Source organism: Suricata suricatta, chromosome 5 (assembly GCF_006229205.1).
Source record: "Suricata suricatta isolate VVHF042 chromosome 5, meerkat_22Aug2017_6uvM2_HiC, whole genome shotgun sequence".
NCBI classification, from domain to species: domain Eukaryota; kingdom Metazoa; phylum Chordata; class Mammalia; order Carnivora; family Herpestidae; genus Suricata; species Suricata suricatta.
In genome coordinates, this window is record NC_043704.1 from 65,455,365 (window position 1) to 65,467,406 (window position 12,042).

At 39.2% G+C, this 12,042-nt stretch overlaps 1 protein-coding gene across 1 annotated transcript; it reads right to left on the bottom strand.

The window, feature by feature from the left end:
* Window positions 1-1,579: 1,579 nt before the first annotated feature.
* Window positions 1,580-8,978, bottom strand: LOC115291778 (cytochrome c oxidase copper chaperone). The gene is made up of 3 exons (XM_029939386.1): window positions 8,773-8,978; window positions 6,765-6,853; window positions 1,580-1,722 (listed from the first exon to the last, which is right to left on the bottom strand). The coding sequence occupies exons 1-2, from the start codon at window positions 8,877-8,879 to the stop codon at window positions 6,769-6,771; spliced, it is 192 nt and encodes a 63-aa protein (XP_029795246.1). The 5' UTR covers window positions 8,880-8,978; the 3' UTR covers window positions 1,580-1,722; window positions 6,765-6,768.
* Window positions 8,979-12,042: the final 3,064 nt, after the last annotated feature.

Sequence of the window (12,042 nt, forward strand, 5' to 3'; positions counted from 1 at the left end):
TAAACTATGAGTGGAAATGCTCCTTCAAACTCAATTTGACCATTCAGAATGACTTGGTTGTTAAGCAAACAAGATGGTTTAGGGGAAAATTGGTTGCCTACTTGAAATCCACTTACCTCTTTTTCTTTGTTACAGAATTTCAGTTTTGTGCTGATATCTAATTATTACATATAAATTCAAGGGTGGGAGGGAGGCAGGGATCCTGTTTAAGCCAATCAGCATAAGGCAATCTGTTGGCAACTATTGAGTCTATAAAAATGCACCTAACCTATTGTCTTATTTTTTTTTAATGTTTTATTTATTTTTGATACAGAGAGAGACAGAGCATGAGAGGGGGAGGGGTAGAGAGAGAAGGAGACACAGAACCGGAAGCAGGCTCCAGGCTATGAGCTAGCTGTCAGCACAGAGCCTGACGCAGGGCTCGAACCAACGAATGTGAGATCTGACCTGAGCCGAAGCCGGAGACTTAACCGACTGAGCCACCCAGGCGCCCCAATAAATGCACCTAACCTAAATGGGCTCAGACTTCAAAAAAAAATTGCATGCCTTGGTTATGGCTTCTCTCTTCTGCTGGACTTGAATAAGAAAGCACATGGTTTCATCAGTCCTGGAAGCTCTGAGATGAAAATAACTTGAGTCTTGGATGGTATCATTGAACCTATGATATCATTACATCTAGAGCTTGCCCTAACCCTGGATTTCCAGTCATGGTTTTCCTGGATGAGGATTTTCTATTACTTGATTTCAAAATCACCATAATAGACACAGATGGAACTACCAGCTAGCAGTTTTTGATAGCTAAAGAAGGAAACCCTGGGTAGTCATACATACATTCTTTTTAGGAAAGTGTCTTGGAATATTCATCATAGTACTGAGTATTCAATTTTGTATGTTTGTAGTTTATATACATATATCTACTAGATTATAAACTCTGTAAGAGTGGGGACCATGTCTTACTAATCTCTGTTCACTATTTAGCACATAATTAGCATATATTATGCCCTCAATAAATGTTGAGTCAAATAGCCTCTTATCTTCTTGAGAACAAGATGTATGACTGATTCACACATGAATATTTCAACACCTACAGCAGTTCCCTATATATAATACAACTTCACTAAATATGTACTGAGTGAATAAATGAACTTATATGATATGATGTTTAGATAGTTGGTACAGGAAAGGATGTTGGCCTTGAACTCTACTCACCAAGACTCACATCCCAGATCACCAGCTATTTGACCACAGCAATTTCCTTAAACTGAGTAGCTCTCTCACTTGTAAAATGGGGATTATGGTTTTTCCAACAGTCTTACATCAGACCAATGAAAGGTATAGTTATCCTAAGGTAGTCCCTGATTAGGGTCATGGTCCTATTCTCATCAAATTTCTATGCACTTCATTTTGGAGGTTTCACTGAATGAGATCAGGATCTGTTTTCTCGTTACAACAAAAATCTAGAGTTCTCAGAATGACACAAGAACAGAAGAAATTAACATTACAAGTTTTTTTTACTATATCCTTTAAGAAAAATAAATGCCATGTGAGGATGTGAGGAACACAAAAAGAAACACACTTGACGATTTCTGACCAGAGATATTTTCCTTTTTTTAAAAATAAATTATAAATACTTTTTCCATTTATCAAAGTTCCACAAAGAATTCCCAAAATTACTGAATTTTCTTCATTCTTCAGGAATTATTCACTCACAGAGTAAACCACCTACAAAAAAGAAAATTTATATTAGAAAATTAGATTTTAAACATCATGCCAGACCTATGGAATTAGGGAATTAAGACCACTGGAAATGAATGGCTCAGCCAAGTACTACTAACTAATTGCCACAATAATTCGAAACCAGTCATGAAATAAAAGACCCAGTTTTAAATTCTAGTTTTGTGTAAAAAACCTCACTGAAACGGTTCAAACCCAGTATATTTTTTAACCTTTAGGAGTCTTTGTCAAAGTAAAAACTACATATATTTATTTATTCAAAAATATCTTCCCAAAAAGGTTAGGGCAGTTTATTTTTACAGATATTCAAGACAAGAGACTTGCAAACCCTTCCTTGCTGATTCAAGTATGTTTGGCAAAGATCCACAAAGTGGAAGGCAAAAAGGTCAGCTCTGTATACAAGGTGCTTCCTGTGGAAAGTTACTCACTTTATCCCCAGGGCAAAATAAGGGTAATGGTTTTGAACCCATTTAGAAATCAAAAAGGGAGAGCAGGAGAGGATAGGGCAGCTGCGATAAGTCAATCAGTACCAGGCTTTCCTCCACACAGTTCTCGCCAACCCTCACTCCCAGTCCCTGTCCCAGAAGGCAGAGAACAATGCTTCAAAAGGTAAGTAAGTAATTTGGGCTAGCCAAGTCTTCAAGTCCAATGAAAGTACTTCCTTCATCTAGCTATTAGTCCCTGCATGTGGCTTAGAAAAGATAAGCCTGATCAACAATACAAACATCTAAACTCTGTTTTCTAACAGGCTAAATGGAAAGCAGGAAAGATAACCAAAAATGAAGCCACTCAACATTGCAAGAGACAGCAGTCCACAGCCCTGTTATCTCTTTTGCCACTAACTAGATCTCTGGAGGGGCTGCTCCTGAAAGCCTCTGGTTATAAACCTCCTGGTTATATATCTGGGTGTAAAGTCCTTGACAGAAGAGCCCCGGTCTTTCTCATGTTGGCATCTGCTAGGGTATTAAACAATAAATATCTGTTGAATAAATAAATGTTTAGATAGCAAGAAAGGACACTTTTGCTGGATTTTCTTGGGATATTTTCATACATAATCAGTTGTATGTGTGTATGTGAAATCAGCACATTTTAAGCATACTTTAACCAACTATTAAATTCTGTTAAATAGTAAATACTGAGTATCCCCACTGCCTGATGCTAGTCCTTTCATTTCTTTCAATGATTTCAGCCCCCAAACTGGGTTCTGAAGGTTCCTTCTGACTCCTAAAGGCAGAAAGACAGTGGCCTTTAATGTTCCTCTTTTAACATTTCTAAGTAGGTCTAAGTTCCTCTAAGTTTCTCTTTCAGTAAAAGAACTAGTCATAAGACAGAAGAAAAGTGTCTAGAATCACCATCATCACACACCTATTTCCCTTAGGAACAGTTTTCTGCCTTTGCTCCTATTAAGTAGTTAGATAGTTTATACTTAGCAATATCCCTGATACTTCTTTAGCTTAAGCCAATGGTTCCTTAAAAGGGGTGCACCTAAAACTTATCTAGGAGTTTCTGAGTCAACAGGAGTAGATCAGTGATCAGGGCTTGTGAATTTTGGAAAACAGTCCTCAGGTGATTATAAGGTGCACTTCTGGTTGAATGCAGCCTACATCTATATTAAGTCCCAATCTACTAAATTCAAGGTACAATTAAGATCTATCTTATTTAGGATATAACATTAAAATCTACAAAGGTTTTTGAAGTAAGTAACTATCATGATCATCACTGGGAAGATCCAGATTTGCAAAAATATTTTTCCTTTGAAGCTATCATCAGAAAAATGTGGCCTAATAGTCTAAGAGATATCAATTTAGTTCAGTTTATCTTGTAACAATGTAGACAGTAGTGTTGGATTTTACAGCCAATCACCTGGTTACTGACTTATATATACCTACACATTTCAGCAATAGGTCATTCTAATTTGCATTCATAATAAAGTTTTAGGATTGAAGATCAAAACTATGTGCAGTACTAAAACTCAGTAGGCTGGGAACCAGATCTCATTAAGTGCAAGGAATGAAGTGTAAAGCGTCCGTGCTTTAGGAAACATAAAAGACCTAGACTCTGGTTTTAATTCCATCAGCTATCCTTTCTTAACTTGGGCAAGTCTTTTGTCCACCTCATTGTTTGTCCATTTCCCAATGGGGACTGGGGAAATTGGATACCTGGGACCAAAGCAGATCCAAACACCTGTTCCTCTTCCAAAAGTAGTAGTATCCAGAAAATGAAAACATGACTTCTGAATTCTAAGAAAGGCCCTATAAGGATTCAGATTGTTCTTGACATAACTGGGACTCAAAAATACATAATCAGGTCATATATCTAACAGACCTCAATTGTGTGTCTGCTATCCACAACTCCCAACATATGGGCTATTCCATTCTGGCTTCTATTTGATAGTTTACAAATCCTATTCGTGCACCTGTCATTTAATCATCACAATGACTCTTTGAAGTAAACTAAGGTTCAGAAGGTTAAGGACTTGCCCAAGACCACACAATCAGTCAAACATCAGGTTTTCTAAGTCCAAAGCTCTTGCATTTTTTTTTACACACAAATGAAGTACATAGGAATCACTCTCACTTTGATCCAATAATATAAGGAAAACTATGATATCCTTTAGTCCTTGTGAATTTGTGCTAATTATGACAACAGTTGGAGCACTTTTGTGGTTGACATGAAGTCCAAGAGATGCTTCTGATGCTCCTAAAATTCGCATTTTTAAAAATCACCCCTTTTTATCAAGACAGTCTTGGCACTGGCCAACACTTTATACAACGGCCTAGGAAAAGAGTGAGAATATGAACAGGGAAACCATGTACAAATGTTGATATTCCAGGTCTTTAAAAATAATCAATAGCTATAACTATACTTTTAAAGATCACCTCCCCCCCCACACCCAAACTTACTTATTTTACCAAATGATCTTTTGTTTGGAATTCTTTCTTCAGATGTGGGATATCTCTAAATAACCAGGTAAGCTAAGAGCCACTTAAGTACGTCATGTACACAAAGAGCAGATATCCTAAAATCACAAAATATGTTATGGGTCTTTTTAAAAAAGTGAAATCCACAGAGGATTAATGTATTGATGAACGTTAAATGTAGCTGAAGTAAAATACATGCTAAGCTAGACATCAGAAGAACCAAAATTAAGCCTCAGGACTTTCTGTATGACTGTTTGCTACAACATAGTGATACTTTTTATCGGCTTGGAATAGGTTCCTTATCTGTCCTTTTTTTTTTTTTTTTTAACAGCTCAGTGAGGAAGACTAGCTATGTATGAAATTCTAAAGAGGCGGGAGAGAGGTGAAAGGGAAAGAAACCAGGCGCTCTGTTACTGTTATATTGGTACATGACTTTGGCATTATCTCTCAGCTATTATTAAGTTAAAAGTGGCAGTGTGATATGGATGTTGGGCAGTGGGAGGGGTGGGCAAAAAGGCAGAGAGGGAACCTGCATGGACAGAGGTCCAGATCGTTCCTGATAACTAACCTTGGAAATCATTCCATATCTAGAGGCCTTAGTTCCTCAGTTATTTATTCATTTAATTAACAGTCCTCTGTGACAGGCATACCTGTATGTCCTGGGAATATGACCGTGAGTAAAGCAAAAATTCTTTTCTTTTTCCCTATTAGAAAACCAGTATGTTTTCAAATTTTTATTTATTTTTTAATTTAAATTTTAGTTAGCATACAGTGCAATATTGGTTTCAGGAGCAGAATTCAGTGATTCATTACTTACATACAACACCCAGTGCTCATCACAACAAGTGCCCTCCTTAGTACCCATGTTTTTAAAAATGTTTATTTATTTATTTTTCAGAGAGAGAGAGAGAGAGAGAGAGAGAGAGAGAGAGAGAGCGCGCAAGAGTGAGCAAGCGGGGAAAAGGCAGAGAGAGGAAGAGAGAGAATCCCAAGCACGCTGACTTGTCCCCTGTAGAGCATGACTCAGGGCTCCATCTCACAAACTGTGACATCACGACCTAAGCCAAACTCAAGAGTCGAATGCTCAACTGACTTGAGCCGCCCAGACACCCCAAGCAGAAAATTCTTACTTTCTCAGAGCTTTACACTGTTGTTGCAGTAAAACAATGCAGATAATAAATAAATACCTATTATACAGGCAGTCATGTTGAGCGTAGCCACTAGCCCTATGTGGCTATTAAATAAAACTAAAAATTCAGCTCTTCAGTTTTATTGCTACATTTCAAGGGCTCAGTAGTGACATACGGCCAGTGGCTACCACAGTGGAGAGTGAAGGTACAGAATATTTTCATTATCACAGAAAGTTCTACTGGATAGTGCTGGGACAGAGTGATGGGGAATGGATGCTATTTCAGATGGAGTGCTGAGTGAAAGCATCTCTTATAAGGAGACTATGGAACAGAGACATGAATGAATTGAGGGCATGGGTTAAGTTGCTATCTGGAAAAAGAATTCCAAACAATTCTGTGGTATTGTTGTATACACATAACTTAAGGTCCCTTTAAGCATTAAAGTTTGGATTCACAGTTCTTTAAAAAAAAAAAAAGGTCTGAGGTTTTAGTATTATTAGAAGCATGGTGGTACAAAAGAAATAGCAATAATTCTATTTTTCTTTTGCAGAAAGCAATGAGTCCATGTACTACCCACTCCCAATGTAAAAGCCCCTACTAAAGACCCACATCAGAAAAAAAGAAACAATGAATATTTTCCTGTTAGTTCTTTTAAGTCAGACAACTGAATATTTTGAACTTCCTAAACCATTATTCCTTCTGACTCTAACATAACTCTAAAGGCTTTTATCAAGCCCCTTTTTGAAGGATACATTCTCCCCTCCCTAAATCCACGGAATGATTCTCAGTTTATTAGAATCATTTACTCCCTACATTAGAAACTGAAAATTATTTTTTAAGTGATACTAAGCATCTTAGATTAACCAGGTGAATTACCTTTTGAAAAGAACGTTCTCTGGTGACTGCTAAATCTATAAAGCACAAATTTGAAGCAATAAGCTTATGTATTATCTTCCCAGTCAGAAAGTATCATGCTCACCATTTCATATCTTAAATCCCAGGGCTCTCATGCATTCCTTGTGGGCCTCAATTAGGTGTCCACAGTGCTCTTCTCCTTTCTCAATAATGCTACAAAACAAAATGTACTTGTTGTCTAACAAAGTAGGCATTAGCACATGAATAGTAAGTATGCATGACAGTGGAGGGGGGGGCGGGTGAGGCAGACCTGTATCAGATGGAATGTAGCTGGAGTTAATTATGCATATCAAATTTTTGCCTCTAGTTTGTATCCAAGGAACAATACAATTCTCTAATGAAATGAATGATCTGAATACAATACTTACGTTAAAAAATTTTTAAACATTTATTCATTTTTGAGAGACAGAGCATGAGTGGGGGAGGGGCAGAGAGAGGAGGAGACACAGAACCAGAAGCAGGCTCCAGGCTCTGAGCTGTCAGCACACCAACCAACCATGGCAAAGCTTAACCCACTGAGCCACTCAGGTGCCCCTGAATACGATACTTATGTTAAATGAAGGACAGAGAGAGGAACTGAATATTTTGCCTATCACAGTGGAATTAAATTTTTTATTCTGCTTTACATTCAAATAGATCTAAATAAATCTCCTCCTAATCATAATATACCCAACAATATAAACAGCGAGAGCTGGCACAATAGCAGTCTGATGAGCCTCCCTCCTAATGATCAAAGAACTTTTTACACACAGCTTCTATTTCCAGGGCCTGAAAATGTAACTTTGGCAAAGATCAAGCTAAGCCAAATTTAATTACAAGAAAAAACGGACTCCTGATTACAGATATTTTGGCATAGTGGTCTAAGACAATTAATGCAAAAGTAATTTGAAGGATAGATTCTCCTTCTTTAAAGAACTAAATCCTATACATCCTTCAATAGCTCAATGAATAGTTCATTCATTATAAGCGAATGAATGTTTGCTGAAGATAATAGCTAGTATTCCCTCATCATTTTTTTGAATACTGTGTAAGGCTTGTATCATTAAACCTCACAGGAATCCTAGATATAGACAATATTAGGCCCATTTCACAGACATAGGAGCAGGTGTGTTACATAATTTACTCAAGGCCACAAAGCTGGTAGACCAGATTCAAACCTTGACTCTGGATTTCAGGTTCTTAGTCAAGACACTATTACTATCTTTACATTCAACAAGCACTTACTGTTAACTATGAAAGCAATTTCAGTATCAGACTGTAGTCTTTCGATTCTCCCTTTACAGTATTATTTGAAAAGTACTGAGTATTAATAAAAAGCACTGTGTTCCTACAACTCTTCTTAACCCCATTATGCCCCTTGTAGTTATTTTATATGTGAGGACAAAAAGAGGTTGGAGGGAGAGGTGTACAGTTCACGTTCTCTGAGCACTTCCCCCAATGAGATTTGTTCTACAAAGGGCTGTATAGAATGAGAACAAAACCTTTTGCTGACAGGAATTCAGATGTACTATTCTGAACAATGTTACCTATGTCATAGACTATCTGATTTTTAATTCACCTACCCGGGTGGGGATGGGGGTGGGCAGGGGCGAGAAGGGTAACTCTTCAGTACTTTAAGAAACGTACCGTGTCCTATGCCAAAATTTTACCAGAAAACTTTTACTCGTTTGTCTTGCCAAATCTTCTACCATAGCCCATACATACCACGTGGTACTAGCAATCATTAGTATCTCCATAAACGTTAAACTTCTTTAAATCAAGGAGCATCTTTATTTCTTTAGCAGACCTAAGGCAGTGTTTGACACGTAACAGAGGCTCAAAAATCCTACAAGTGTGCAAAGCGAACCCGGTTCAATCTGACCTTTATCCTAACCCTTCATCCATCTTTCGTGACTGGGCTACGGGGTCGGTCAACAGACATGAGACCCAAAAAGTCCAGCGCCCTGGAACTCTCAAAACTGCAGTACAGCAATGCTCGGACAAGTGAAAGACCAAGGCCGGGCAGTGCACGGAGGTACCGGAAGGCAGCACACGGGGCCCGTCCGCCGCCCCCACCCCGCTTGCGCACTGACCAAGCATCGCGCGCCTTCTTGGTCTCCGGACAGGCGCAGCAGGGCTTCAGCGGCTTCTTCTCCTGTGACTCAGACGGGGCAGGACTTGCGGCCGCCAGACCTGGCATCTTTCAAGCCTAAAGCAGCAACTAGCACAGCCACCCTAAAATCTCCAAGGCTCGGCGAATGACGATTTGCCTTCAGTAACTTCCGGCAGTGGCTCTACAAGCAACAGGAAGTCCTGCCTCTTTCAGATGGAGGAGGAGTCAGGAGCGGGGGCGGGTGGGGACGGGGGACGGGAGGAAGGAAAAAGATTAAAAATGGCGCGTGCGCAGAGGGGCTAAGTGATGGGCGCTTCTTTCGCGCAGGCGCAGGGGCGGGACGAAAGGGCAAAGAGAGTTCGTCAATCAACTTGGCGAAGACCGGAAAACAAGGACAATAGTGAGGTAACTCACATCTCAACCTCTCAATCCACCAAAGGGAAGCCAAAACCCAAGAAGGTGAAGTGACCTGTCCACCCTAAACAAGAGAAACGCTAGTGAAAGCCAGTTCCCATTGAGTAACAGATTAGTTCCGCATATTTCATGCTCGAGTATTATTTGCCTTCTCCCTCCCCGCCTCCACCGCCATGTCTATTTTTTTCTGGTTTAGTTAAAAATGATCAGTAGAGAGCTTTGAACAATCCAGTCTACTAGTGTGGGGGGAAAATTCTAATAAACCATACCCAATATACTATTTTATAGCTCCCTTTCTGATTTTATTTCAGTATGAATTGTTCAATCATAGGGCAAATGTACCAGTTAATAAAATTGAAAAGTGGCTTTTCCTTGGCATTTCTTGAATTCGGTTAGGTATATAAGTAAACTGGCGCCTACTATTTGCAATTGCGGGGATTTCTTCTACACTAGAATTGTTGGGGAAAAGGAATGAACTTATTTTTTTTTATTTCACTTATTTGAAAGCACAAGTGGGAGGAGGGGCAGAGAAAGAGGACAGAGAATTCTGAGCAAGCTCTGCAATGTCAGCACAGAGCTGGAGGCTGGCCTTTATCCCATCAACTTTTTTTTTTTAAACGTTTTTATTTATTTTTGAGAGCGAGACACACAGAGCATGAGCGGGGGATGGTCAGAGAGAGAGGGAGACAGAATTAAAAGCAGGCTCCAGGCTCCGAGCTGTCAGCACAGAACCCGATGTAGGGCTGGAACCCACAAACGTTAGATCATGACCTGAGCTGAAGTCAGCCGCTTAACCTACTGAGCCACCCAGGCGCCCATATCCCATCAACTCTTGATGATCATGACCCAAGCTGAAATCAAGAGTCAGTTAAGCAACTGACTGTGCCACCCAGGTGCCCCTGAACTTATTTTTTAAAAGCCTGACTTTAAGGCGTAGTTCAAATAGCTGCCTAGTATATTTTGGGTAATCAACCTTTCAGTGTCACCTAACCAAGGTTTGTTTCTGTATTTAAGAGAGTTAGCCCAGGGAATCCATACATATGTCAATGAACTGATGTTATATACGTTTTTTTCCCTTTTTTTTGTTTTTTGAGAGAGTGAGAGAGCGCGCATGCAAGTGGGGTAGGAGCAGAGAGAGAGGGAGGGAATCCCAAGCAACTCCACGCTTAGCGCAGAGAACTAAAGCAGGGCTCAAACCAACGAACTGCAAGATCGTGACCTGAGTCAAAATCAAGAGTTGGATGCTTAACCATGTGAGCCGTCCAGGTGCCCCTGTGAACTGGTGCTATATAGAAGTAATTTCTGTATGTGTATTTTCCAAGTTACTAAAACATCCCCATTCTGTCATCTAAAACTTTTTAATAAGCATGATTTTTACTTCATTATGGATTGATATGTTTAATAAATACAACATGTCCTTATATTCTCCTAAACTCACCCTTATCCACTATTATCAGTTCTTTCAACTAGATGTTTGCTACTGTTATTTAGTATATTACTAGTGAAACAGTGCTTCTTGGACTAGCAACACTAACATCACTTGGGAAGGTAATGTACAATAAACATGGCTGAACAAATCAATGGGGAAAAGAAAACAAACTGAAGAAAATCAGAGTGGGGTTCTGGATACATTAAAGGTCTACATGTGAAAGGGCAAACTAAGAAATCAGTGAAAGGTAGTGATAGTGGAGGAGGTTATCTCTTTTTTTTAAATAATCATCCCAACTTTAGGGGTGCCTAGCTGACTCAGTTGGTGCAGGGTTTGACTCTTGGTCTTGGGGTTGTGAATTTGAGCCCCATATTGGTAAAAATAAAATAATTAAAAAAAATCATCCCAAAACCTTAACAGCATGTGTCTGTTACTTAGGACTCCAAAATACATTAATATAAAGTTGGTAGAGGTTATTTTTATACTGAGGGGTGGTGTAAGTTTGATGACATTTCAAAAGCACAAATTTTGTCAACACAAATTGAACAAATTTTTGAATCTCTAAAGGTAAAAAAGAGAGTTTTATTAGAGCCCAAGTTAGGACAGCTGCCCAGGAAACACATTCTTCATAGGAAAGAAAGTACTCTGGAGAATGAACAATTTTTACAGGGTAGATACTTCTTTACATCTTGTTAAAGCTCAAAAGGTGATAGATTAGCATATAGGCAGGAATCGTGAATTTTATCATAAAGGAATGCAGGGAACAGGAACATTGATATCTCAAGAACAAGATGGGTTTTCCTTTAGGCTACTCATTCACAAAGCAGATATACAATGCATGTATGGCGGGCTTTTAGTTTGAACAAAGTTTATGTACCGTCATGCTAACTTAAAAAGAAATCTAAAGTGGCTTTTCTTGTCTGTCAGTTCTTTAGAGAGTTTTTCTCTCATCATAAGTAAAAAAAAAAAAAAAAGATGATTTTTTATTTTTTTAAGTTTATTTATTTATTTTGAGAGACACAGAGACAGTGCAAGTGGGGAGGGGCAGAGAGAGGGGGAAAGAGAATCCCAAGCAGGCTCTGCACTGTCAGCACAGAACCCACATGGGACTCAATCTCACAAACCATGAGATCATTATCTAAGCTGAAACCAAAAGTCGCATGCTTAACTGACTGAGCCACCCAGCCTCCCTGTGTAAGGATGCAGGTCTGAAACTGACTCCATGAAACAATAGAAGGGCACACATTGCCCAAGGCAAAAGGGACCACCCTTGTAACATTCTAAGGGCAGGCCTACAGATGGAGGCTAAGACTAGTCACGCCCTACATGAGGGTCCTGGGCCCACTCTGTGATTGGTCAATACTCTAAATGTTGTGATTGGGTCCCGCCAAAAGTAACAAATACTCT